Source organism: Corvus moneduloides, chromosome 2 (genome assembly GCF_009650955.1).
Source record: "Corvus moneduloides isolate bCorMon1 chromosome 2, bCorMon1.pri, whole genome shotgun sequence".
Lineage (NCBI taxonomy): Eukaryota > Metazoa > Chordata > Aves > Passeriformes > Corvidae > Corvus > Corvus moneduloides.
In genome coordinates, this window is record NC_045477.1 from 91,349,619 (window position 1) to 91,373,977 (window position 24,359).

At 38.5% G+C, this 24,359-nt stretch overlaps 1 protein-coding gene across 11 annotated transcripts in view; it reads right to left on the reverse strand.

The window, feature by feature from the left end:
* Positions 1–24,359, reverse strand: part of INPP4A (inositol polyphosphate-4-phosphatase type I A) — a 73,837-nt gene that overhangs the window by 24,329 nt on the left and 25,149 nt on the right. For 2 of the 11 annotated variants that reach the window (XM_032100317.1, XM_032100314.1), the window contains exons 3-18: positions 22,181–22,399; positions 21,305–21,349; positions 19,723–19,841; positions 19,492–19,608; positions 18,403–18,482; positions 16,866–17,019; positions 15,831–15,921; positions 15,003–15,150; positions 12,035–12,165; positions 11,589–11,693; positions 10,707–10,815; positions 9,046–9,063; positions 6,355–6,538; positions 4,649–4,867; positions 3,264–3,534; positions 474–506 (exon numbers count right to left, since the gene is read on the reverse strand). In XM_032100317.1, the coding sequence (XP_031956208.1) occupies positions 474–506; positions 3,264–3,534; positions 4,649–4,867; positions 6,355–6,538; positions 9,046–9,063; positions 10,707–10,815; positions 11,589–11,693; positions 12,035–12,165; positions 15,003–15,150; positions 15,831–15,921; positions 16,866–17,019; positions 18,403–18,482; positions 19,492–19,608; positions 19,723–19,841; positions 21,305–21,349; positions 22,181–22,286 (1,930 nt within the window). In that variant the 5' untranslated portion in view covers positions 22,287–22,399. The remainder of the gene's footprint in view (positions 1–473; positions 507–3,263; positions 3,535–4,648; positions 4,868–6,354; positions 6,539–9,045; positions 9,064–10,706; positions 10,816–11,588; positions 11,694–12,034; positions 12,166–15,002; positions 15,151–15,830; positions 15,922–16,865; positions 17,020–18,402; positions 18,483–19,491; positions 19,609–19,722; positions 19,842–21,304; positions 21,350–22,180; positions 22,400–24,359) is intronic. The other 9 variants (XM_032100324.1, XM_032100322.1, XM_032100323.1 and 6 more) reach the window with 7 other exon arrangements.

Here is a 24,359-nt window from a genome sequence, read left to right on the forward strand (position 1 = left end):
ATCCTGAAACATGAGACTTGCAATCCCAAATACTACTTGGTGTGCACCCACAACAGAAATTTTCCATCAGCCTTGTTGACTCCTCCATGTTCTGCTCAACTTCTCATCCAGAAAGACCAACTCAACAGCCCGTGTGAAAGGGCATGTCTGAAATGCCACACTCCCACAGACTTCAATGACATTTGGAATAGGCCTCAAACCACTGTCACCTACATCAGTTTGCTAAAACACATCAGCTGGAGAAATCAAAGAGGCCATGAACATTCGCTCTCCCATATCTGGACATACAAAATGACCAGATACCCCCTGCACTCTTAGGAAATAATAACTTCTCAACAGCTTAGGTAACTCACGTGGTGTTGCAAAGCACTGCCATTTCAAAATGGTCCATCTTAAAGCAAGGCACTTGTTCAGTTAACTATGAACAAACCCCTGCAGTTTTCAGAAGAAGCAGAAGCCATGAATGCACATACCTGGGGCAGATTCTTCCGGAGTAGGGCTGCAATCTGCACAGAAATGGAGGGGCAACATGCATGATTAAGGAGCAGCAACACAGTCTAAACACAAGCAACTCAAATGCTCAATGCCAGGGTTCTCAAACATTTTCACTGAGTGAAGAGGAGCTCAGCAGAAATACTCTGTTGCCCATAGGTACCGAGGGCATGGGCATCTCCTCCACTCCATTGTTCTGATCAGAGGAACACCTGGATGGGGACTTGGAGGAAAGCCAGTACCTGCTAGCTCAGAGGCTCACTGTGGATTACCAGCAAGTGCACTGTCAATCCCCAGTGATCCACAGGGCACAATTTGAGAACCACTGGTTTACTGCAATTATAGAGTATGCTGGCAGTAAGGCTGCTAAACAGAAAAGACCAGCAGTAAGTTCAATGCACTTAACAGAAAATGACATTAAGGCACCCACAATGCAAGAGTGGTAAAAAACCAGTACCTTGCTACCTTAGTCAAATCTGTTAACAATTTCTGAGATAATTAACAGAAACATTAGAATGTATATTAAGGGCTGAAACCCCACCAGTGAAGTCTCTGAGTATTCCATACTCACTTCAGAGGGAGGATCAAGCTGTCAGATGAAAATATACAATGCCAACAGTAAAAAAAAAATGTACACCCTGTTATAGCAAGTCTTGCATCAATGAAAAGTAGTTTACTAAGCTAATAGGATTTAAGCTTCTGTTGTTTATATCTAGAGTCACTAGTCAATGAATTACAAATCTGAACATAACAACATAAAATATAAAATTCAACTAGTGTGCATCAGGACAATCATCTCAGCGAGATAATCAGAAAAAACTTCTCAGTAAATTAAAATTCATCATGTTCACTAAAGAAACGATATGTCCCCATGTGATTTTAGTAACGAATATCTAAGCCTATAGCATATGTACATTTGAAAATATATTTTTTAAGTTTCCTTTCTACTATTTCAGGCAGTATTTTCTTTCACAAACATTCATTTCTAGAGAGATCCTCTAAAGCCCTTCAATAAAATTTTACTGTCTCTCTCTTACCAGTTCTGGAACTATCTTGCTTGGCTGGTTTTGACATTGCTTTCAAAATAATTTCTGTCTGCTCTCTACTCATTTATTCAAAATTCATAATTACTAACAGGAAAAACATTAATTCTTTGAATACACAACAACAAAAAAAGTTGTGATTCTGAACTCAGAGAACCTTCAATTCTGCCCCAGGTTCTGTCAGTTAAATAGAAAGATTTTTTTTTTCCTACTTTGGAGGAAGAACAGGGAAAAGTTACAAAAATTCTTTGCACTAACAAAATCTTTGGTAAGGTCACGCAGCCAATTCCACTTTTACATGGCATAAGTGTCAAGATACAGAGCAGATTTAAAAGATCCACTGAAAATGGAAGAAAAATATTGTTCTAAGGTGTTTTCAGCATAAAATTGTCTTGGGAAAAGCTTCTGATATCACTCATCACACATATTTCCTGGGCTTTTTAGTATTAAAAATCCACAACATTTAATCATTCATGTGAATGTGCATTGAAGGTTACTGATTAAACTTACATGTAAATACATATAAAACTTCATGTAAACTAGCTAGCAAAAAAAATATTTATAGGTATCAAAGTGGTAGAAGAAATTTAGTCAAAGATTAATAGTGTACATATTCTGAAACAAGAACCTACTCTCCTATTTTTCAATAATACACAAAAATATCAGTCTAATCTAGAACATGGTTGTCTAAGATACTAAGTAAACTACATGTAACATGCAAAGCTACACAAAAAAATACTAACATTTATTTTCATGTCCTTTTTGCTTTTTTTTTTTTCTTAAGGCACTGCCTTCCACTGCAACACTAACAATGTGATGGACATGAAATCACAGACACACGTAAGGGACAAAGGGCCATCAAATGATAAGACTGAACAGGACAAAGGAAATGAGAACACAGATCAGTCTTTTTAGAGCTTCACTTCGCCCACCTGCGCTATTAAGTGGCCAAATCATAGTGACCACATGTAAAGAATGTGAGAATATGTCAAATAAGTACATAAGTAAATGAAATAATTCTGAAATTTAATGCACAGCTGCCAAACTGTCAATCTAAACTGATAAGGATATATTTCATTCACATGCTCACAACTTTACACTGGGTTCAATACAACATCCAGTTGACCTTAAATTTTGAATGGATTATTCAACTAAGAGCTTGCACTGCCAATTACTACCTTCCAGCTACAAGAAGTCTAAATAATGGAATGCCTCAGCACCACAATTTGGGTTAAAATTTGCTTTGAACTCCATTAGGTTCATCTGAATTCAGCTCAATCTAATGGGACTGCTTGGGCTCCTCTCCCGTGCTTTAGCAGTCCAGCTGGGACCATCAGTTTTTCAGTAGTGCCTGAACTTGTCTCATGATTTAATTATCTGTAATAAGCTTTGATTGCTGCAAAGAAGCTGAAGCCAACAGGAAAGCTACCAGAGGTGGTGTGTCATGTGATAACCCATACAACTGCTTTACCAGCTTAAAACACACAGCGTGAAAACCAAGAGCCACTGTCATCAATGGATTTGGCAATGATTTCAGTGGGACCAGCATTTCAAAATAAGTAATGGGCTTAGCAGCTCCCAGTACACCAACAGCTCCCTCTGCCTGACATCACTGCTTTAACACCACCACTGAATTAAAAACACACAGAGGGCTGTAAGGGAGGCTTAGGAATGATGCCAGCACACAGGAAGAGAGCAGCAGTGAGAAGCAGTGTCTGGCATACGCACTTGTCTTGAGAGAATGGCATGCACAAGATGGTGTGGATGAAGATGGTGGTGAGGATGATGAAGGTGGTGAGGATGATGAGGTCTCATTTAAATCTTCTGGATTTATCCAGTAGGCACGACTGTCCCGATTACCTTTCTTACTAGTACTGCTGACGTCACACTGGAAAACATCTTCACAGCTGTCACTTTGCAAGCGCTCCTTCTGGAGAAGTTTGTCCACTCTCTGTATGATACACTCCAGACTTTTGTCGACGTTCAACCAAACTTTCTCCTTAAAAGAAAACATTTCTTTTTCAGTTTAAAACCAAAAGAGACGTTGGGTAACAAATCCCTTGGCAATATATTTTCTCCTGGGATTCTAGCCATAACTCCTCTGCAAAGCTTCCTCTGGGCTATTGTGGTTACAGGTGTGCACACACAAATTATGGATATATAAGTAATGTACACCAGGATGTCAACAATATGTAGTGACATGACTTGTGTGGTAAATAGCAAAGCTATTTTCTGTGTACGTTTGCCAAACAATTTTAAGTTCCTCTTCCTGCACTATTATTCCAATTTCTAGATGGCACTATTGTTTACTCTTGAAATGTTTGACATAATTGTATACAATCACACATCTTTTTTTTCTCTGTAACTCAGTGAACAACATCTAAAATTACTGTATTATAATACTGTCTAAATACTGAATTAGCTTTATTTGTATCTTATTACTGTGACTTTGACTGTAAGTCAAAGTATGCCAAAATAATTACAACTAGCAAGGGTCCATTTCCAAAATGAATTGAATCTCTTTTAAAAATTGGTATTTCACAATGTTAATAATTGCTTTAATTAATGTTGACTATTTGCGAGATTTAGTTAACTTCTGTTTATTTAACACAGTGACAGAATTTACACAGTCCAATTCTCATTTTGATTGGCAGTGTGGTAAGGAAAATCATTTAAATACATGGTGCAAACAGTTTTAAAACGCTGTTCATAATCAAAGCAGTGATCAACTGCAAGTTCTAAATGGTTACAGGGGAATTTTTATAAGAGGAAGGCTAAATTGCATAGCTAGCACACACAAAATACACTTTATCTGGGAGAAGTGCAAAAGCCCATTGTAGTACGGTCAGTTTTTCACTTTAAAAGCTATTTACTTTCTCTTGGACCTCACCTTAAAAATGCTATGCACCTACTGTAACAATTTCCACTGTTTAGGAGACCCAGAAACATTTATTAAAGACTGCTTGTATTCCCATGCCAAGGAGTAACTGCCAGCAGGATAGAGACAACATCTTTGCTAGCTGACCAATACCTCCTACATAGTCATCCTATGCATTATTAAAAAAAGAAAGTAAAAAGAAGAAAGTATTCATCACTCCACTACGCAAACATACCCATTCCTCTTCATGCCAGTCCACCTGCAGAGAAGATCGGCTATTTCTTCCCGTCCATCTGGCCACAAGTGTATCTTGGTCATTCCTTAGCATCACTTGTTCTCCTTCTCCAGAGGTTGGAGATGCTTTTGAAGCTATATAGTCTGGCCTTGCAGCGTTCAGTCCATGTATTGAATTTGCCAACAGCTTGCAGTCACAGACTGTGACAAGTTGCCGGGTCTAAAAAGCAATAAGGCCCCACATTTTAAAAAGTTTCATTATTCCATACACAATTTATACTGTAGTTTTTCAAGGAAGAAAGAAGTAGTATTCTGTAAAAGAAACTATTGCTTTAAGGCGCCTTTAGAATACCTTTACAGAATGACCTTAAAAAATAGTATAGGATCCCAGAACACAAATGATACATTTCCAAAGTCTGTACTACCATATTAGACTTGCAATTGTTGAAAATTTCACTAAGGAATGTGCAATTCATCTTTATTTGCACTTCATTCTCCATTTGATGAAAGATTAGAACAATGTGCAGACACATGTGCAGTGCTTGAGCTCTGGAATGGGCTCCCCAGGGAAGCGGTGGCAGCACCAAGCCTGACAAAGTTCAAGAAGTGTGTGGACAATGCTCTCGGGCACATGGTGTGAGTCTGGGGGTGCAGGACCAGGATGATCCTGACTGGTCCCTTCCAACTCACTGTATTCTATGATTACATAGTTCTTTTACCCCACACAACAGCTGCCACACCAGAAGGATCAAGCTTCACCCCAATCATCCTGTCCGAAATCAGAACAAGACTTAAGAGGAGGGCTGAAGGTATAACCCACTATCAATGCAATTTGTTCCCTGTCTTATTTAGCCCTGCTGTATTATAGGATTTCTGTAAGCCATATGAATATGAAAACTATGTGGCCTATGTGTCTACTAAAAAACCAACAAACAAGACATTAGTATGTTATATATACACATAATCCAGTTGTAGAAAATCCCACAGCTCAGTTATACACTGTACTCATTTAGAGTATTATAATAAGTAATACATTTACACGAGGTCACATTATACAAAACTGTATGCATATCCCTTCCACTGGGACAATTTACAGCAAGCTGATTTGCCACTACTGCTGTTTAGAACCTTCAGACTGGCTTCAAGGACAGAAGGGGTCAGTAAAACTGTATTTGGGTTTTTTTCTCCCTCTAAGGTTGTGTTCAGCTGTGGGTCCAGTCTGGTTTTTGTTAGCACACATCAAGAAATAACTGGTTTACATCACTATAATTCAAGCAAAGGCTGTGTCACCATTATTCCTTATTTCACCAGTGGAAAAATACAGAATTGTTTCATTAACTCTCACACAGTTGCTGCTGCTTGACAGATGACTCAGAACATTAAAAAATCCCAGGTGATTATGGAGAAAAGGATATAAAAGAAAGTGAAGAATGCACATTACTGCAATATGATGAATGGAGGGAATCAGAGGATATTGCTCTCCACTGCACTTTCAACAGGAGGTGAAGGCAAGGGTGTGGAAAGTAGGAGACAATCTAAATAAAACCAGGAACTTTTAAAGGCTGATACAATTTTTTTTTTAGGACTGTGCATGTTACAACACACTACTGAAAAAGGTAAAATAGATGTTTCAAGAAAACCTACTAAAAGCACAGACAGAAAAAAAAATACACTGTGCTTCAGCAGGAAAATGAATTATTCTCCTACCTTATCTGCTAGGATGGCAAGTGTTCTTTCAAGGCCATTAGCTGATCTATCCTTGGCAGCTCTTGAGAGCCTTTCTGCATAGTAACTGACTTGTGTTTTCAGGGTGTTGATTTGTGCAATAATTTCCTTTGCTCTAACGATGTCCTGTGGGATGTATATTATAGACTGGGAACTTGTTGAAGTGCTGAAAAAGAAAGACTGATTTTAGGGGGGAAATTGATCTAGAGGTACACACATTACAGTGGCATGCTGGGGAATTAATGTCAGACAACAAAAATTTACCTAAACTAGTGATCAACAGTGAAAGTCCAGTGGGCAATTGCACAGCAGGAACATGATCCTAGAGACTTCTCTGCCTTTACTAAAAGCATTCAGATGCAGATTTACTAATCCCTAATACCAAGGGGCTGTGGGCAGAGTTTGTACACCAGAGGGACAGTTTTGCTGAGGAGAACGTGGGTGACAGATTTTGCCATCAGATACAGACCCACTGTTTGCAGAGACATCTTGCTCCATTCTCCCTCTCCTTACAACACAGATACTTCACTGAGGCCTTCACTGAGGCCTGGTTTACAAACATGCTTTACCACGTATCTACTAACACCATGAAAAGAAAATCTGTGCTCCTTCTAACAGTGAAATGCCACCCAGATCCATAATACAAACACTGTGGTATTAACAAAAAAGTCCTTTTGCTAGTATATAATTTCCTCTATTGCAGACCAGGATCAAGTTACACCAGCACAAGCAATTTTGTGATACGTAAAAAACCAACACACATCTTCAGGCTAATCCAAGGACACTGTCCTTTGTGTAGTGTCTGTTCACACACACTTAATTTACTAAACTAGGGACAAACCTATCTTTATATGGGGATAATGCAGCTACACTAAGACTGCTTATTAGACAGTGGAGAATAGTTTATGCCCTTTTAAGTTTAACTGTCTGCAGAAGTTGCTTATCCAATCCTCAACAGACGCTCTATAACTGCTGGAAAGAGAACAGCACTTCCAAAGGTTGATTTAATCCCACCTGAAAAAGTCATTCACAAAAGCTGCCTTTTAGCTTAGAAAGTTACTCAAAGCTGAAGCTGTGCTCTTATTAAGTATGAACTATTTGGAACCAACTGACCACTACTCCCTTTGTCAGGCAAAATGCTGGGGTTTTCCTTCCCAGTAGGAAAGGTACCCAAAGACCAGGCCTTTACATCATCTCCAGCTGTGACAAGTATGATTCATGACATGGCATCAAGCATGAGGTGACACCAATTGTGTATTATCTTAATTTTATTTTTTTTTTTACAGTCATGAATGGCTTCAGCATAGTAACAGCACAGAAGAACCTACTGTTTGCACCAATCTCAGCACTGTTAAATGGAGACAGCCATGCTGAGAAGCTACATGGAGAGGAGTTTCTTTTCCAGGCACAGATACCACAGATCACAACCTCCAATGAGTGTGAACTCCTCTGCTACCCTTAGAGCAATGCTGTTAATTTCTGCAACGTATCTGTGAGGTAGGACAGGAGGGTTGCGTGGGGCACACTTTAAAATCATGCCACAACTCCAATTCTTGTCCCTTAAAGGATATTAAGGCAAGGCAGAAGCTTAATGCCAGTATCTGCCTGAGCTCCATTACAAAAGAAAGATGAGGGATTTGTTTTGAAAGGACGTAACTCAGAACTGATTCTTGAAAGAGTTTCCCTGTTTGTGCTCTGGTCGCCCACCCAAGTGCGGCAGAGAACAACCACTCCCCAGTACTGCTATGCCATGCAGCAAATTAATCTCAGCTTTTAGGACTTTCCCTGTACTTGATTTGTGCTTTCTAGTGACTGGTGATCTTAGTGACAATTCCTCTGAGCAATTTCTTTCCACGACAGTGTGGTTAACATGCATAAAGACATATTTGGCAGAAAAGGCCATGCAGCATATTGAGATTTGATTTAGAATTATTATATTTTTAATCATAAACATTTGCTAGGATGATTGGGGGAAAAAATTTATGGTGTGAAGTTCACGTATACTTACTTTCCAACCTGCAATTGCTTTTTCAAATGAACAGCTCTCATTGTATTATAACAGCAAACTGTAACACAGACTTAAATTCTCAGTGAATTAGGGGTTCAACCTTAATAAGAGTAATTTAGAGCAGAACTTCTGCATTTTTGAACCATCCAGTAATGTCTGCTTTTGATAGCACTGAACACCACAACATGAGAAAAAATAAACAACAGTTATGTGAAAATGTTTTAAATAAAGACATGGATTACAAAAATATAAACCATGCCCAATCTATCACTATTAAGATTTTAAAATACATAGAATTATCTTAATTATCTGCCATCACTGGCAGAAAAGTTTCTCATTCCAGATAGTTTTCACTGGAAATAACAAAGGAAAAGATATAAAATCCTTGTCTTCTGATTTTCAGTTTTTTAACTTATGATCAGAGAGAGCCAGGAAACTAGCTGTTCATTGCAAACAAACATTGCAGATGAAATGAAATTCATTCACACATCATGTTCTACAAAGCAGCTACAATTACTTAGAGCACAATTAGGGATGCCATGATGCTTGACATTAAAAAGCCCTGCACACTCTAAAACACACCAGATCTCTGCCAAAGAAAAGAAAAATAAAACAACGGAGAGAACAGAAACCCTCTATAGAACCCTCAGAAACAGAAAACTCACCAACACTCCTCATAACTGCTAAAAAAACAAAAAACCAAAATAAAATTAGCAGATTGTTAGCAAATACCAAAAGCAGAAACAAAACAAAGTATGTTTGGGGAAATAACTTATTTGAGTCATTTCTTCAACAAGGTGGGTACATGAACTTGGAAGCAAAAACCCACAGATTGCCAGATGACCATGGGATGATCTGGGGAAATGCTGTGAATGCACCAAGCACAGTTATGCCAATGAAAGGAGAAGGAACTGAATGTAACAATGAAACTGAGGAGATGGATCTCAGTTCTACTACACTGGTTTTTTTGATAACATAGGAGTACTTAAAATGAAAGTTGTTCTTCAAATGTTGAACCTGCAGTTTTCATGGACCCAGAAGGAACAGTTCTGAAAAGCTTAGAGGAAAAGTACCAGATAGAAATTAAACTCTCCAATCAACTTAATTATTGGGTGAGGGGAAAAATAACAAATCCACATGGGAAATTAGCTATTGCAGAAGTAAGGACCACTTCAGTGGCTACTCTGACAGAAGGAGGCTATTTCAAAAAGCCATAGTAGTATCAAACAAACAGAAAGGGTGAGCCTGGCATACCAGTGTTCCCAGGTTTACATTTTCCTTTATGCCTATCCCAGTGCACTCTCTAAGACTGAATAATTACACCAGGTATTTTTGCACCAATCTTTGTATCAGTACATATCTGACTGACATTCACAGGATGCTGCTATTCATTTCTCTACTGCCAAAATTAATTCTGCAGTTGGTTCCCACGTCATTCCCTCCTCTCTATCAGCTCCAAATCCTACTAGTCCTTTCTTTGGAAGGGCATTGTCAAGGTCTCCTTTCCCCTGACTACGACTCCTTGTCCTGCTGCTCTTGTTTTCTCTCCAATGCTCCATACAGCAGCAGAAGCAATGCAGACCCTGCAGCACTCTGGTTCCTCTGGGAGCTGGAGTGGGTGCCATGTTAGCAGATGTGACCTTCCCAACTTCTGCACCTTCCTCTAGCTCACACAGTTACACTTCTACAGAGGTCACTAGGCAGTCCCTGAAGACAAAACATGGGGGTCAGGTATCCCATCTATACAGCAGAGGCCAGATTCAGAAGCCTAAACTATGCATAAACTTTAGGCAATGCAGGAAGACCTCCAGCAATAGTTTCAGAACTAAAACCATTCTGTCAACAAGGAATTTACCAATCAGGTACAGCAGGTTTCTACTAAAGAGAGCTCAGCAACAGGACCTTGAAGCTATGAGAGGGGTGAAAGTCTCCTGAAAATAATGGGTTGAAAGCATGATGTAGTGCAGCTGAGGAGGTTCAGCAGACAAATGTTCTGACCCACAAATAGGCAGAACCCAAACCCAGCACCTAAAATAACTAAATTAAATGAATCAACAAGCATTCAGAAAAAATCGAAGTTTTCATAGAAAGGCTCTTAGAAAGCGCCCATCACTAAACAAATAAATACAGTAATATAAGGAGGAAACTTACTTCCCTTCCTTTCCTTGGAAAAAAAACCCCACAGAAAAATCTTCAATACAAAATATTGTATAGTAGTACTATTGAATGAAATAAAAACATAGAATGGAGTGATTTTCCAAATAACTGAGCATGGACCAGGAAAAAAAGGCACAATAATAGCTGACACAATAGCATTTCTACTTACTGTTTCTTTGCCTCTTCAAATTTATGCAGCTTTTTCCTCAAGCCACCTGATTTAAAGCCTTGACAATGAGCTGCTGGTGCTCCTATGGTGACTATGTCGTAGTTCTGATCTGGGATGGACAAAAAGGACTTACAAATGAAAACTTGTCATCTTTAATGTGGGCAAACAATTGTGTAAGTTCAAAAACTTTTCTGAAAGTAATTTTTGGAAAACTTTGCTGGTGTTTTGAAAGACATGGAAAACTGAGTTGTTCTAGAGGCCCTGGAAATCCATCAAGTACTTTTTGAGGTGAAAGACCCATACATGAATGCAGGTCCTCTGTTTCTTTAATCTATTGACAGTGAAAAAGAAGTCTTGAACACTGGTCTTTATACAAAGCCTGACATTATTGGAATCCCTCACATGGACACAAGTGTGTCACGGGGAATTACTGTTAAAAGAAAGGAAAACCCAGGTTATTTATGAAGAAACAAGCTTGATGTGAACAAATGTTACTTTGCATAACTGTACATGATGATTCCAGAGAAAAAGCACACAAGCTTAATCAGAAACAACAGTCAGAACCTTTGTTATTCTGCTGCAATACAAAATGTCTGGAAGGGACACAGCAACTTAACCCAACCCTAGTACAAAGGCTAACTTGTGCCACCTAGAATTCCGTTAACTCCAGAATCTAGTTTTGCCACCTGTAGAACAGCAGTAATTATACTTACATCTCTTCTTTTGCAAAGAGATTTGGAATCTGAGAATAGAAGGTGCTATAAAAATGCCAAATAGCACTACTAAAGTAATTTGTAGAAACTTGGCTGTATGGTTGAGGATGGAAATTTTAAAAAATGGAGAGAAAAGTAGTAAGATAAGCAAAGAAAGGGAAACAGATACCTGATCCTCCATCATCCTGGACTCTCATCCTCTGTATATGTAAATTTGTAGGAACGAATTCCAATTTTTTATCAGCTTTTAAGCTACTGGCTTTAAATGAAGGACCTGAGAAATGCAAGACAAAAGTAAGCATAAAACCCTTCTCCTTGTGCCTATACTAAAACATTTGCTATGTGCTGAAAGTAAAGCAGAGAAAATTAAAAAAAAAAACGAAACAAAATCTCTCTGTTACTGTTCACACTTGTCCTTTACTTTCAGAGTAAGATAAGAGAATGAATAAAGCAGGTAAATATTCCCATGTAATTAGCAAACTCACAATAAATATTAATAAAGACAAGAAATATAATAGCATTTTTTACTCATCATAAAACATTCTGGGTGCCCAATTTCAGAGAAGCACTAATAATAAGGCAGAGAAGAATCACATTTTTATCAAAAAAAACCACCTTTATACTGGTGCAGGTCAGTTAGATTTTCCTGGTAAGTTAAAATAATCGTTTGGTACTGTGTAACTATTTGTCGACGAAGGCTTTCCCAACATGGAGACAGTTCTCCCAACTCTTCTAGTTCACAAACCCTGGGGCAAAAAAAAAAGAAAACAGGGGGGAAAGACAGGTGTTTATATCCATAGTCCACTTGACCAAGAATGGCTTTCACATTGCAGCAATGAAGCACCATCCTCAGCTGACACATTCTCAACGTACGGTGGTCTGAGCTACTCACCAGACTGGAAATGCTTCCAAACACATACCAAAGCACAGCCCAGAGCACAGGTTGAGCTCTAGTCCGAGATACATTGCTTCCTCACAGGCAGAATACACTGTGCTCCCCCCAGGAGCCTCAGGTGTTGGTCAAAAGCAGAGCTTCCCACCTTTCTGCAGCTCTCAAACTATATGAGGATTTGTAAATGATGGGAACTGTCATCATGTCAGGTGACTCGGGACAATGGGGACCTTGTAAGGACACCTTACTGAATTGTGGTGGCTCTTTAAATAAGAACTATGACACAGATTAGGTGGGATATTAGCACCTATCAGATGTTGGGTACAAGGATTCAATTCACCGGTAAGGTACGTACACAACAGTTTGCAAGGCCAGGGAAAGCCTAAGAAGCATAAGCATTAATAAGGGTTTGGAGACTGAAGATGAGCCAACAAAACCTTCATCTGAGATCCAGGATTTTGGGCACTCAGGGTAGAATAAAGGATGACTGGATATCCCCAAATACAAACAGGAGAACCCCTGGCTTTCCCCTTGTACCCTGACTGCCAGGTTTCCAGTCACACATGGCAATCCTGTGTTACATACTGTTTCCCAGCAGTGCTGCTGAGAAAACACTCATGTCACGTTTGTATTACTGTCTTCTTGGATTAATACATTATTCGGAATAAAGAAAGAAGGGTAAAAAATAAACAAGTCAACACCAGACACAATTCAACAGCACATTGTCCCAGAAAGGTAGAATAATCATCTGTCAAAAGGATCCAGCAGTTCTATTTGCAGTTCTCTCAGTATCTCTAATTCGATCGTTTTAACCAATTGTGTATGTATAATTTAAGACATCATTTCACAGAGCAATTCCCACTCCACGGTACTTAGGATATTATCAAAAAGAACTAAATTTCCAAGAAAAACATCAGATTGATTTGCCAACAGGCAACAGCATATAGTATATGTATTAGTGACCTGGATAAAGACACTCCCAGTTTCATCTTGAAACATGCTTTCTCCATAAGATGCTATTATGATTACCTCGTCAAACTCCCTGCTCCAAACCAGCCATGCACCTGAGCCCTGGTCTTCCTGAAATAAATTCACAGCTTAACACTTCAAGTTTACTTGTTTGTCCCATAGAGCCAAGACAGCAAGGAATATGTATGCCATAAATAATGAGGCAGTCAAAATATCACACCCCTCAGTTACATGTTTCCTTTCAAAGGGCTCTGGCCCACAGGAGTTTTATCTAAGAGAGCAGTTGTGATTATCCAAGGACATTTTAAAAGTCACCAGGATGTGAAGACAGAAGCAGCTGTGCTTTTGTAGCTGTCTGTCATTCCTCTGGGCTGCAGCACTGAGAATGAAGAACAGAGCGCTTGGTCAAATCTGAGTGACTCTGAATACAAAGTGTGATTGTGCACGTTACTGAGGGTCACCTCAACAGAACAGAGACAAGGCAGCCTTTCTCAGTAATTACACAAAGGCCTATTTACCTTTGAGCCACACCACCCAGTGTACATACACAAGGTCATATTAATAATCACCTGGGCTGTTATTAACCTGTACCTGTTTACAACAGGCATCCACTGATCTCTGCATGATTTTAGCAAGAGCCTCTGAACAGTCACATTTCAAGGCTAAGCCTCCAACTTCACTGTCTACAATCTTACAGAAAGACACATCTTTTCCCTCATTCGCCCTAAATTCCCCTATCTTCAAGTCCTTAGACTACATCCATCATACACGGTACCTAATGGATAAGCTTGGCAACTCTTTATTATTATGGTTGTACCTCATAATGAATAGGTGCTTTTAAACCTACTGTGAGAAAGCTGTAGAGAAACAAAGACAAAAAAAAAAAATAACCCTTGACTAAATGTGCAATGGCATATCCCTAGCCTGCTCCATCAAGGTTGTAGCAGGATACCTGAACAAGATACAGCATTCAATCTCTAGAATCTAAGTGCACATCACTAAAAACATAACATCAGAAAAAAGAATCAATGTGAAGTTCAGAACCTCAATTAGTTTTCCCATGCATTATAACAAGTCTGCATCTTCCTGTGAGAATTTATCATTTTCACAAAATATGAAAATGAATGGATTAACCCATGATTTTATTCCACAATATCCCAAAGGAACTGAAATGTCCTAATATACAATAGTAAGAGCACTAGTTAGTTTTACTTTTAATTAAGGTCAGATTTAGTTAAAGTCTATAGGATTGAATTCAAACAGAGTCAAAATAAAATAAAAGCCCAATACTCAAAAACACAGCTAAAATTCTTTAACATTCCAATCTTGGCCTTTATAAAGAATACATAAACCATTAGATTGGCAAAACACAGCCTACAAATGTAGGGAAGAAACACTCATAAAGGAGTATGTTGCCTGGAAGAGAGTTAATTGCTTCAGAAAGAAGCAAATTCATAACAAACCTACAAATTGCTTAACAGATTTCCTTCTCCCTCCCACCTTCTAAAATGAGACAACGTCATTACTGTACTACAGCACTTCATTTTACTTGCTTTTATTCTGCTTTGTTTTCCATTCAAAACTACTCTTCTGACTCTTGAAGCCATTTCTTATCTCACTGAGTAGTCAGTGCATTAACACAAATATATTCATTCCTTTGTAACTCAATAACAGCCACATCACTGCTGTACTACTGCACATGTAAACCTTCCCAAAACTCACCTTGCTGCATCTTCTTCTAGAAGCAGCTTCACAAATTGTCTGGGGATGTGCAGTGACAGGATGCTCTCTGCCATCTGCTCCAAGATTCTCAGGTGGTTTCCATCAGTGGTTGGGAAACGATACATTCGGCAAATGGCACCACCAAACACTAGAGCATTAAAACCATATTATTTAAGACTAGGGTTTGATTTAAAAGTATACAAAGTATCTTCTTTCTTAAAGTAAATGGCTTCAGTTCATTAACATGCTGAAACACCCTGCTGTAAAGATCTGGTTTAACCAGGCATCAGTCTACCTTTTCCAAGCATGGTCATTCTGCAAGGACTATTCTTCAAGTGTTTGTGGGAAACGACTCCACCCCAAATCACTTAAAACGCTACTAAGGAAATTAAATGGAATACATATTTAACTTTTAAAATGCTTTTTCTTTTCTTTTTTTTTTTTTTTTGTCTATGTACTGTGCATTTTCCTCTCATGCAATCTTTTCCTGGAAAACTAACCTTTCTGCAAGATTCTTTTTTTAAAGCAACTTGTCCCTCTCCTCAGCCTGCAACAATTGCTTAGGAACAGACCATGAAATTGCATAGAAAATGTTATATTACAGTCAACTTAATGGCAAAAGCCTGCTTCTGCTGTTTTTACAATACAAAATAGTGCATATGATAAAATGATTTATTCTGGTATGACCCTCAAAGGACTGCTCAGTCAGCAGCCTGTCCCTATTCAAGTGAAACATCTGCTGAAATGCCCTGGGGCCACAGGCACACAGGGAGAGATTAGCTTTTATTGATGCCTAAAGCTTACTTGTTACAGCCCAGGACAGCTTACCAGATTTCAGCAGTGCATCCTTCCGCAATGAAGCATATTTGGATCTGATTCCTAAAGACTCTGTTAAACTTTCATCAACTGGCAACACAGTCTGAACAAAAACAAAAACAAAAAAAACCAGAAACAGTAAAGAATGAAACCTCAGTGCCTGAGCAATATGCAGTGATGACCTATCACACAGACTTCAAAGAAATATTCAACTCAACACATGCTTTAAATAAATATTTCAAATATTTTAACTGTGGACAAAAAGTATTGCAGGCTGAAATAATAAATCCTAAGCATTTCTATTAACATCTACTGCACAGTTCAAAATGCCACAAAAATTTTCATCCAGCCTGTCAATTACTTATGTTAGCACAGTTCCAGAGTCCTTACAGGTACTGCATCAATAGGCATGAACAGATCTGGAGGATAAAAAGGGATTCTAATGCACACTGTGAATCTAATACACATATAAAAGTGCAATGATCACCAAGATATTCAAAACATAAGGTTTACAGAATTAAATATATGTCTAGGCTGACAAAGTGCTGCAAACATCTGCTCTCAAACAATTATTTGGGGATCAGGGAAAAAAAAATCCAGTAGTAAAGTAACCTCTTCAGTTTTACTGAAATTCTGGGAATTCCCTAGCAACCTCATCACAGTTTTGCTTAATAGCACTTTCCAATTCACAGTGTGAAATGAAATACCACATCTCTCTGAAACTGGTTATCCATGCACAATGTACACCAATTACTAGTATCAGAAGCCTCTTCCAATGAAGAACATGACTACTTGATACCAAAGCTTAATCACTTGATATTAAAATTTTTCCCAAGACTTTTAACCCCACACATGAGCACCAAGAGCTCTACAAAACTCAAAATGGCTTCATCACCATTAGGCTGCTCCTTACAGCATTTTGAAAATGTAAAGCACTCCTAAATATCAAGATGGACAGGGAAGTTGCCTGCAGATGTCAACCTAGCTTGTTTCAATGCTGGCAATAAGTCTGCACCCTTCTAAATTTGATATAATGTTCATACTCACCCTTCCATTAATTGTATCAGGTGACCTTGTGACTGGAGGCCTTTGGTCAGATTTTTCCTCCATCTGCCATCCAATAACTGTGATGTTACCTACACGGTCACTTTCAGCCGACCTGCAACAAATACTCTGCGTTGAGATTTTTTTGGAGGAGGACCTGTTCATCAACAAGGAAACACTTATAAAAGGCTATTGATCTTCAAACTTAAAGAACATTTTAAATAGGAAGCTTTTCAACTTCATTTGGAATAATTTTATTACAGCTTAGTCCAACAGGAGAACATTCCCCTTATTCTGTAGGGATGCTGTACGGAATTGAAGGCAGCCTAAAACCACACATTGTTTCCATGCTTCTGTAAAACCAGAAAGAGTCCACATTTTACAATTAGGCAAAAGCAACTTACATTGTGAACATTATTGGGGGAGATATTTGAATGTACATGCACATGTGTGTGGGCTGCCTGTGCATTTCAGTGTCTGAAACCAAACTTTTAACTCTCATTGGGGCAGTTTAACTCCAACTGGTACAGTTGCAACTAGCAGATTTTGATAATATGTGGACCAAGCAGAAGTACCACCAAATCTTCTCAACAGAGAAGTCAGTCAAGGTCACCAGTTATCAAGCTGATCACACCTTGTGCTTCTGCAGACAGACTATTTAGACTGGGAAAACTGGGGACCTGACATTCCATAAAGAAACTGATGCTAAAAAGAAGGATCCTGAAAAGAAGTGGTCTAGAAAAGAAGAAGATCAACACTTTCAATGGAGGTAAGACCCCTGAGGCAGAGAAAAATCCTGGACATAAGGGAGTCGTGTGCAATTACAAGAGATCTTCAGGAATCTGGGCACCAGCACCTGAGACAGGACACGAACAGCTGGGCAGCTGGACAGCAGGAACCAACACAACTTTCTGCCCCACCTTCCCAGAGCAGCAGCCATCTCCCTGCTGGGGAGGGAAGCCAGCACCGTATGCACACGACAGAAAGGGTAGCAAATAAAGTGAGTGAGTCAGAGACAGAGAAAAGTAGGGCAAAAGCCACTCTCCTGCTGGGTTTAAAATACACACAGGTACCCAGATCTATCATGAGTGTCATTTATTCTGTCTCATCCGTGACATAGTAATTTTGGCAGAGACATCATGTTATTATTTTAAGATGGAGTCTAAATGGTATTTTAAGATAGCTGTTTACATGTAAAAATACGCTGAGACAACTAAGACAAAAAAAAAAAGTTGCTGGAATAGGCTGCTGGGGAGGCAAAAGAAATATGCACACAAGGTGACAACAAGAAAAGGTTTAAAAATCATAGAGTATACTTATAGACAGTGCTCTGTTCTCAGCTTACATATAGTTAAAGGTTACATGACGATGAGAACAAACACATGTATTCACACACTTTGATAACCAGAATATACTTGATACCAAAACAAGAGAGTTTAATTAAGTCCATTTTCAACTTAGTCATGAAATAAGAGGTTTTCATCACATCTTAAGCATGTTTTGAAGAACTAACACTTAAATGAAGGAAAATATTACAAACCTTAGTGTTATGTGCAATCTGTGGTACTTCTCCTGAAGAAGATCCTTTACGGTGAACGTCCCAGAACCCAACAAATACATCTGAAAGAAAATGAGTTCCAGAACTGTATTTACCTTTACAGTGAGCAAAGGCTCTGACCACAGCATTGAAGTCTAAAATATAATTATTATGCATAAAAGTCCAGGAGCAAAAGCATAACTAAATATGCCATACATAACTAATTAAAACCTCTTAAAATTTAATATATTTGGTAATCTATAATTTTTTTTTTTTTCTGGAGGACAATATGCATTTTTGTTTCTCTAGGATATGAGTGGAGGCACATCAGTATATATGAGCTTAGGCCAAGCAATACAGGAACATTGGAAGCAATGACTGAACAGGGCTGACACTGGATCCTTGACCCAAACTTGTCTCCTCCTGAAGAACTTGCCTCCTCTGGAGGTATTCATTTTTCCCTAGAGCTTCCCTATGAAGCACTGAAGAGAGAGGGACAGCTCTGCTGCCCCTGAGGGACCCATGGAAGAGAAGACACATGGGGCCTGTAACAGTATTCTGGACAACAGTCTGAGAATAAATGGCCTGTATTGCCAACAGATCCAAGTAGCAACATGGGAGCGCTGACACTGAAATTTTTTTCAGTACAGGAACAAACCATACACCTGAACAAAATCTAATGTATCAGGGCAGGGTGATTTCTGAAATTTAGCTGCTCTGTTCCAAAGGACAGTTTCATTATGGCATTTTGGCACAGGCTAGAAGCCTCGGTTAGGGGCGTTGAATCCTATTCATGACTTAGTTCACTAAAGATGTCCACAATATAAGAGCACAAGTGACAGGACCTTTTTAACTTAAATCCATGGTTTCCAAACTTGCTGCAGACAAGCCTTATTTGAGAAAACTGGCAATGCTTCTCACTCTGCCAAATCAATCTCATTTGTTCCTCCTTTTCCTACCCATCTTGTTTTCTGTATGATCAGTGCTGCTATCCCTTTGTTTACTTCTGCAGAAGTTACTAATTTTATCTCTTTGCCTCTCATTTCCTTGCTCCACACTGACTAGGCAGGCAACAGAATAAAGAAAACTTACTGTTCCCTGAGATCTGTCTTTGACATCATACACGGAGAGTTTGATTTGTGTCATTTGATTGATAAGAGAGTCTTGGAAAAAGGCAATGCTGCTTAGAAAGATAGGATTACTCGTTCCCTGTAATCATAAACAAAAAGCCAAAAGTTAATGTAAGGTGATGTTTGTTAGGAAGAAATGATTCCTGTGCTAGCTTCAATTTTAAATCTAATCTAGAAGTACCTCAGCACTTACCTCAATAATTTCTGTCTGTGCATGCTTCGTCCAGAATGCCTGGGGAGGTGTAGTTACACTCACTGCTACAAAACTATTTGGTTTTCGATCTAGCGATGGAGTTAGCAGCTCACTGCAAGCTTTAGGTATGCAACAGATGAATAAATTTAGATTCAGGATCTTTTTCACATTGCTGTAAGACTCTACATTTTTATAAAACTACATTATATACCCTGAGCAATCAAGCCACAAAGGGCTTAAAATTCATTCTACCACCACACTGTAAAAGCAGACATGACTCACCTTTGTGCATGCAAACAGTAAACATGCAATCAGATCAGTCTGGCTCCAAGCTCTAGAGCTGCAATTTAAACTTGTTCTCTTCTAATACATGCCTATCCACTCCCTGGCAAGCTCATTCTAACAGCCTACATGCATAGGTTTTCCCCTGGGAATCTCATGAGCGTGGCTGCATTTGATTCGAAGTCACGCTCCATTAAGCCCATTATCAAATGGCATTTGCCCAGGGAGAACCAACAGAAGCGCCTGAACACTGATCAAGCAGCAAGCACTACTGAGGAAAACCAGCTTGTAATTGTAAAATGACAGCAATTTATTTCCTCTGAAATGTTACTGTGAGTTTAATTGCTGGGAAAGGACTGTGGTGAGTAGGAAAGAACTTTCAAAAATTTCAGTGAGTGACTCTACACAATTACATTAAACTTCAGAGCCAAATTCTATCTAGATAGATACAGTTAACTACAGTGTGGTCCAACTCTGCTTCAGCTATGTGCAGGAAGTTAGTTCTGAAATTTACCTAAGCAGCTTTGTAATTCTAGATATTTTTGATTTATCTGAAAATAATTGAAGTACCTCATTCAGCTCTGAGAGTGCTTGTTAAGATTATTATTCATAATGCAATTACACACATCTACAGAAATTTTCTAACTTTTCATTAGCACACTGTTATGAGCATAACCTTCCAAATACTAGTCCACTATTAAGCCAAGAAAACCATCCTGCAGTTGAAAATGTGGACTGAATTTTCATGAAGAAAATATTTTTCACTTGTTCTTCAAGTGAGGTGAGTCAATGCACAAGCTTCTTGTCCAAATTCAACCATCTCAGGATTCAGGTCACTTGTGTCTTGCATTATCACTTGACAGCAAAGACCCCAGAAAGAAGGTATGCATAATTCACAATTCTTAGAAAACATTCTGCCCTAAAATGGTGTTTCCAGCAAATCTTCAGTCTGCTTGAAGACCTGAACTGCTGACATACTGACACTGAAGACAGTTTCACTGCATCTTCACATAAAGAAAGTAAACATTTAATAACAATATTCACATAGTAAACATTTAAAATTTTATAAGACCTATGTTTTACTTATAGACTCCTAGAAACTCCACGAAATGAAACTGCTGGCTGCTTATCAAAAGATACTGTACAGGCAGTGTGAAAACTGTACCACATCTCCATAAAAATCAGAGCAAAGTTGCAAACCTTACTATATGAAATGCACTTCAAAATCAACACTTAAAAAACCCCACACACATTCAACATCATGCATCATTAAAGCTAGCATAAAAATCACTAAGCCTACCTAAACTGAACTCTAAAATCGGCTCATCTGGATCCTGAATGTTTCCTGTAAATCAGAAAAATTAACACAAGATTAGCCAAACATCACTGCCACGTGAATTCTTTCCTGAAGTTGCAATCACGCAGAGAAAGAAATTACATTTAATACAAAAAAATATTTTTCTTTAATTAAGTGAGCCATGGCTGGTGTCTAAAAAATTTATCTGGTAATCCTTGGTATCTAATAATTATTTGGAAAACCTGGGATGATCTCAGTTTATAAAACATACTAAAATATGTAAAGCAATGTGAGATTATATGCAATATGGGAATATTAAATGCTTAATCTCAATAGAAAACAATAGGATTAAAGCCTGAGCCACTATTAACTCCAAATTATTAAATCAGGTATGTCTACTCGCTGGTAATTAATAGGACGAAGTTTGAAAGTACCTGTCTCTCTCACTAATGAAATAAAGTCTCTGAGGGTTACAGTCCTAATTTACTAACCATAAAAGATAAGGGAGATAAACCTCAGCTCCCTGAACTCTCTTGAAAATTTTATACAATGTCAAACAAGGAGGTTGCCAAGACTCTTCCTAGACCTTGACATTATTTTGTTATTTTCTCCCCATTGCTTTTTTTTAAATGATAAACATAACTACACAAAATCTAGCTTATTTTTTTAATCCTTCTCTGATTTTAATGATTTGTCTATTTTAAAAGTAGTAAATTCAAGATTTTAAAAATTTTTTAGTATAATTCCTTTATCTCATTACCTCCAGATAACCAGACACGTCTAAATCTCCAAGCAATTAAAAGAAAAAAACCCACATTAGTACAAGGCAGATTCTGAAAGGAGCAGCAACAGAGCAGTAGATGATAGGAAGGTACAAACCTGTTAGAGAAAGGCCAACCATGTCAGAGGTGACATCAATGGTGGAGGCCCTCTGCACAGTGCGGGATTTGGCACCATGGCGGGGACTGTGTTCTCTTGCTGTCATTTTCTCATGAAGAGCCCTTCTTTTCTTGCTGCTTGCCTTTACTGATGTTTGTCTCACAGAGTAGCAGAGTGCAGCAGGTTGTCTCCAACTGCTATTCCTCTAACATTACCATGCTAAGCAACAGAGAAAGCAAAAACAGACACCAACATTTCAGGCCACTATCAGCTAATGTTCTTTTCAACAGCAGCAAACCTACTGCCATACAATCACCTCAGGTCATTCAAATAAAATGCTCAAGGCAGATCCAATGCACAGTAACTCCATTTGCATGAACCGTACATCTATAGCATTTTACAGCAAATTGTAGAAAACTGGACCACATGCAAGAAAGCTTTTCTGTCAGAGAATGGGGCTTGAGAGAGACATGTTAACAGACCAGCTGCTCTTCTCCTTTGTCTAAGTTGTTAAACCATGAAGTTTCCTCGTTTTCATAATCCCTGGTAAGCACAAGTAAATTTGTCAGATGGGGCCTCTGTCTGCAGAGGAAGGACTAGGGATAAGGACAAAGGGACAACAGGTCTGCAGAGTGCAGAACAAAAGGGCAGGAAATGTTGTTAGTGTCAGCACACTGTGTTGTTCTAGGCTCTACTGCCATGAGAAAGGGATAATGAAAACTATAAATAAAGCCTACTGGGTCAGAGAGAGGTTGAAACTCTGGGATGGTGGTGGAAAGAAAAAGCAAAAAAGGATGCCTGCTGATGTGGTGTGGCATCAGGTGCTTTTCCTCTGCCCTACACTTTTTTGAACTACAGATATCCATGACAGTTCTTCCCCTCACAATGCCTATGAAGTGAAAAATTACAGTAGGAAAGAAAGCCTACAGAAAATTTGGTTATGATTTTAAATATGGATGTTCCTTCACTCAGCCGTGCTAGCACTGCAGTTATGGAACTTTTGTATTTGTTTCAGACTATTGTGACAAAATCCATTAATTTAGGAAGTGAGGAGTAAAATCTGATAAACCTGAAAGGTACTAATAGAGTGACTAACACCTTCACAGCAGCCCCTTGTTCATTCTACAAAACATTTGAACCACATTGCAAAAATGGAAGAATATATATTTTCCTTTTAGGTTGATGGACCTAACAATGAGCAAGATGCATTCTAATTAAACAAAACACCTAGCTTATATTCTGTTCTAAAATGCCACTTTAAACCTGTCTGAAGGCCTCCAAAGGAATGTTCAACCTGCTTAACTTAAGTCTCTGAATTTAACTAATCAGCATCTCCCTCTGCAGGATTTCAAAAGAATCTTCCTCTCTCCACGGGGTACCCAAGCTTCTTCTTAACTACCACTGCTTCACTGGACATCAAAAATTCAAATTAAGCATCTAAGATGCAATTTAAGCATCTAAGACAACTGAATTGAACGCAGCCCTGGCCATCTACATCAGCTTAGGAATTAGATTTTAAATTAGTACCTCATTCTAGGGAGGAAGGAATTCAGGCTGTATCTCCAAGACAGGCCAGTCTGTTGCCAATCAGAACTAAGAATTTTATTCAAGTCAGGTTTATATAATATGTCACAAGTCAATTCCACATAGGAAAAATAAATAAATTCTTGAATGGAAGAAGCAGAAATTGAGATCTCTGAACATCCCATCCCCAAAAGCTCTGAAACTCAGTGACAGCATACAAAACAACACTCTGCCTATAGATACAATTTCAGACAGCCAAAAATAAAAGCAGGCAGTTTTCCAATTCATATTTAATAGTTGAGGTAGGATAAATTGTGGAGTTTATCTAATCCAATCCCCTTGTTCAAAGGAAGCTTTTCAGGACTGCGTCCAGTTGGTTTTGGACAAGAATGTATTTCTCTGGCCAACCTGCTTGTTCCAAGGTTTGATCACACACAGTAAAAAAGCTTTGTTGTATTTATTAGTGTTTAAGTGGCTAGTGAACAACCAACCTTTCTCAAATAGTACTGAGTGTCCTAGTATTTAGTCAAATAAAACTTCCATCAAAACTCTTTGACAGTTTCCAAGGCTTTCCATTCTCCTATTTTTTCCCTTCTTTCAGCAATAGGCTTTCCTTGGTTTGTTCTTTATATAATGTGATGTTTAACAGTCTGTA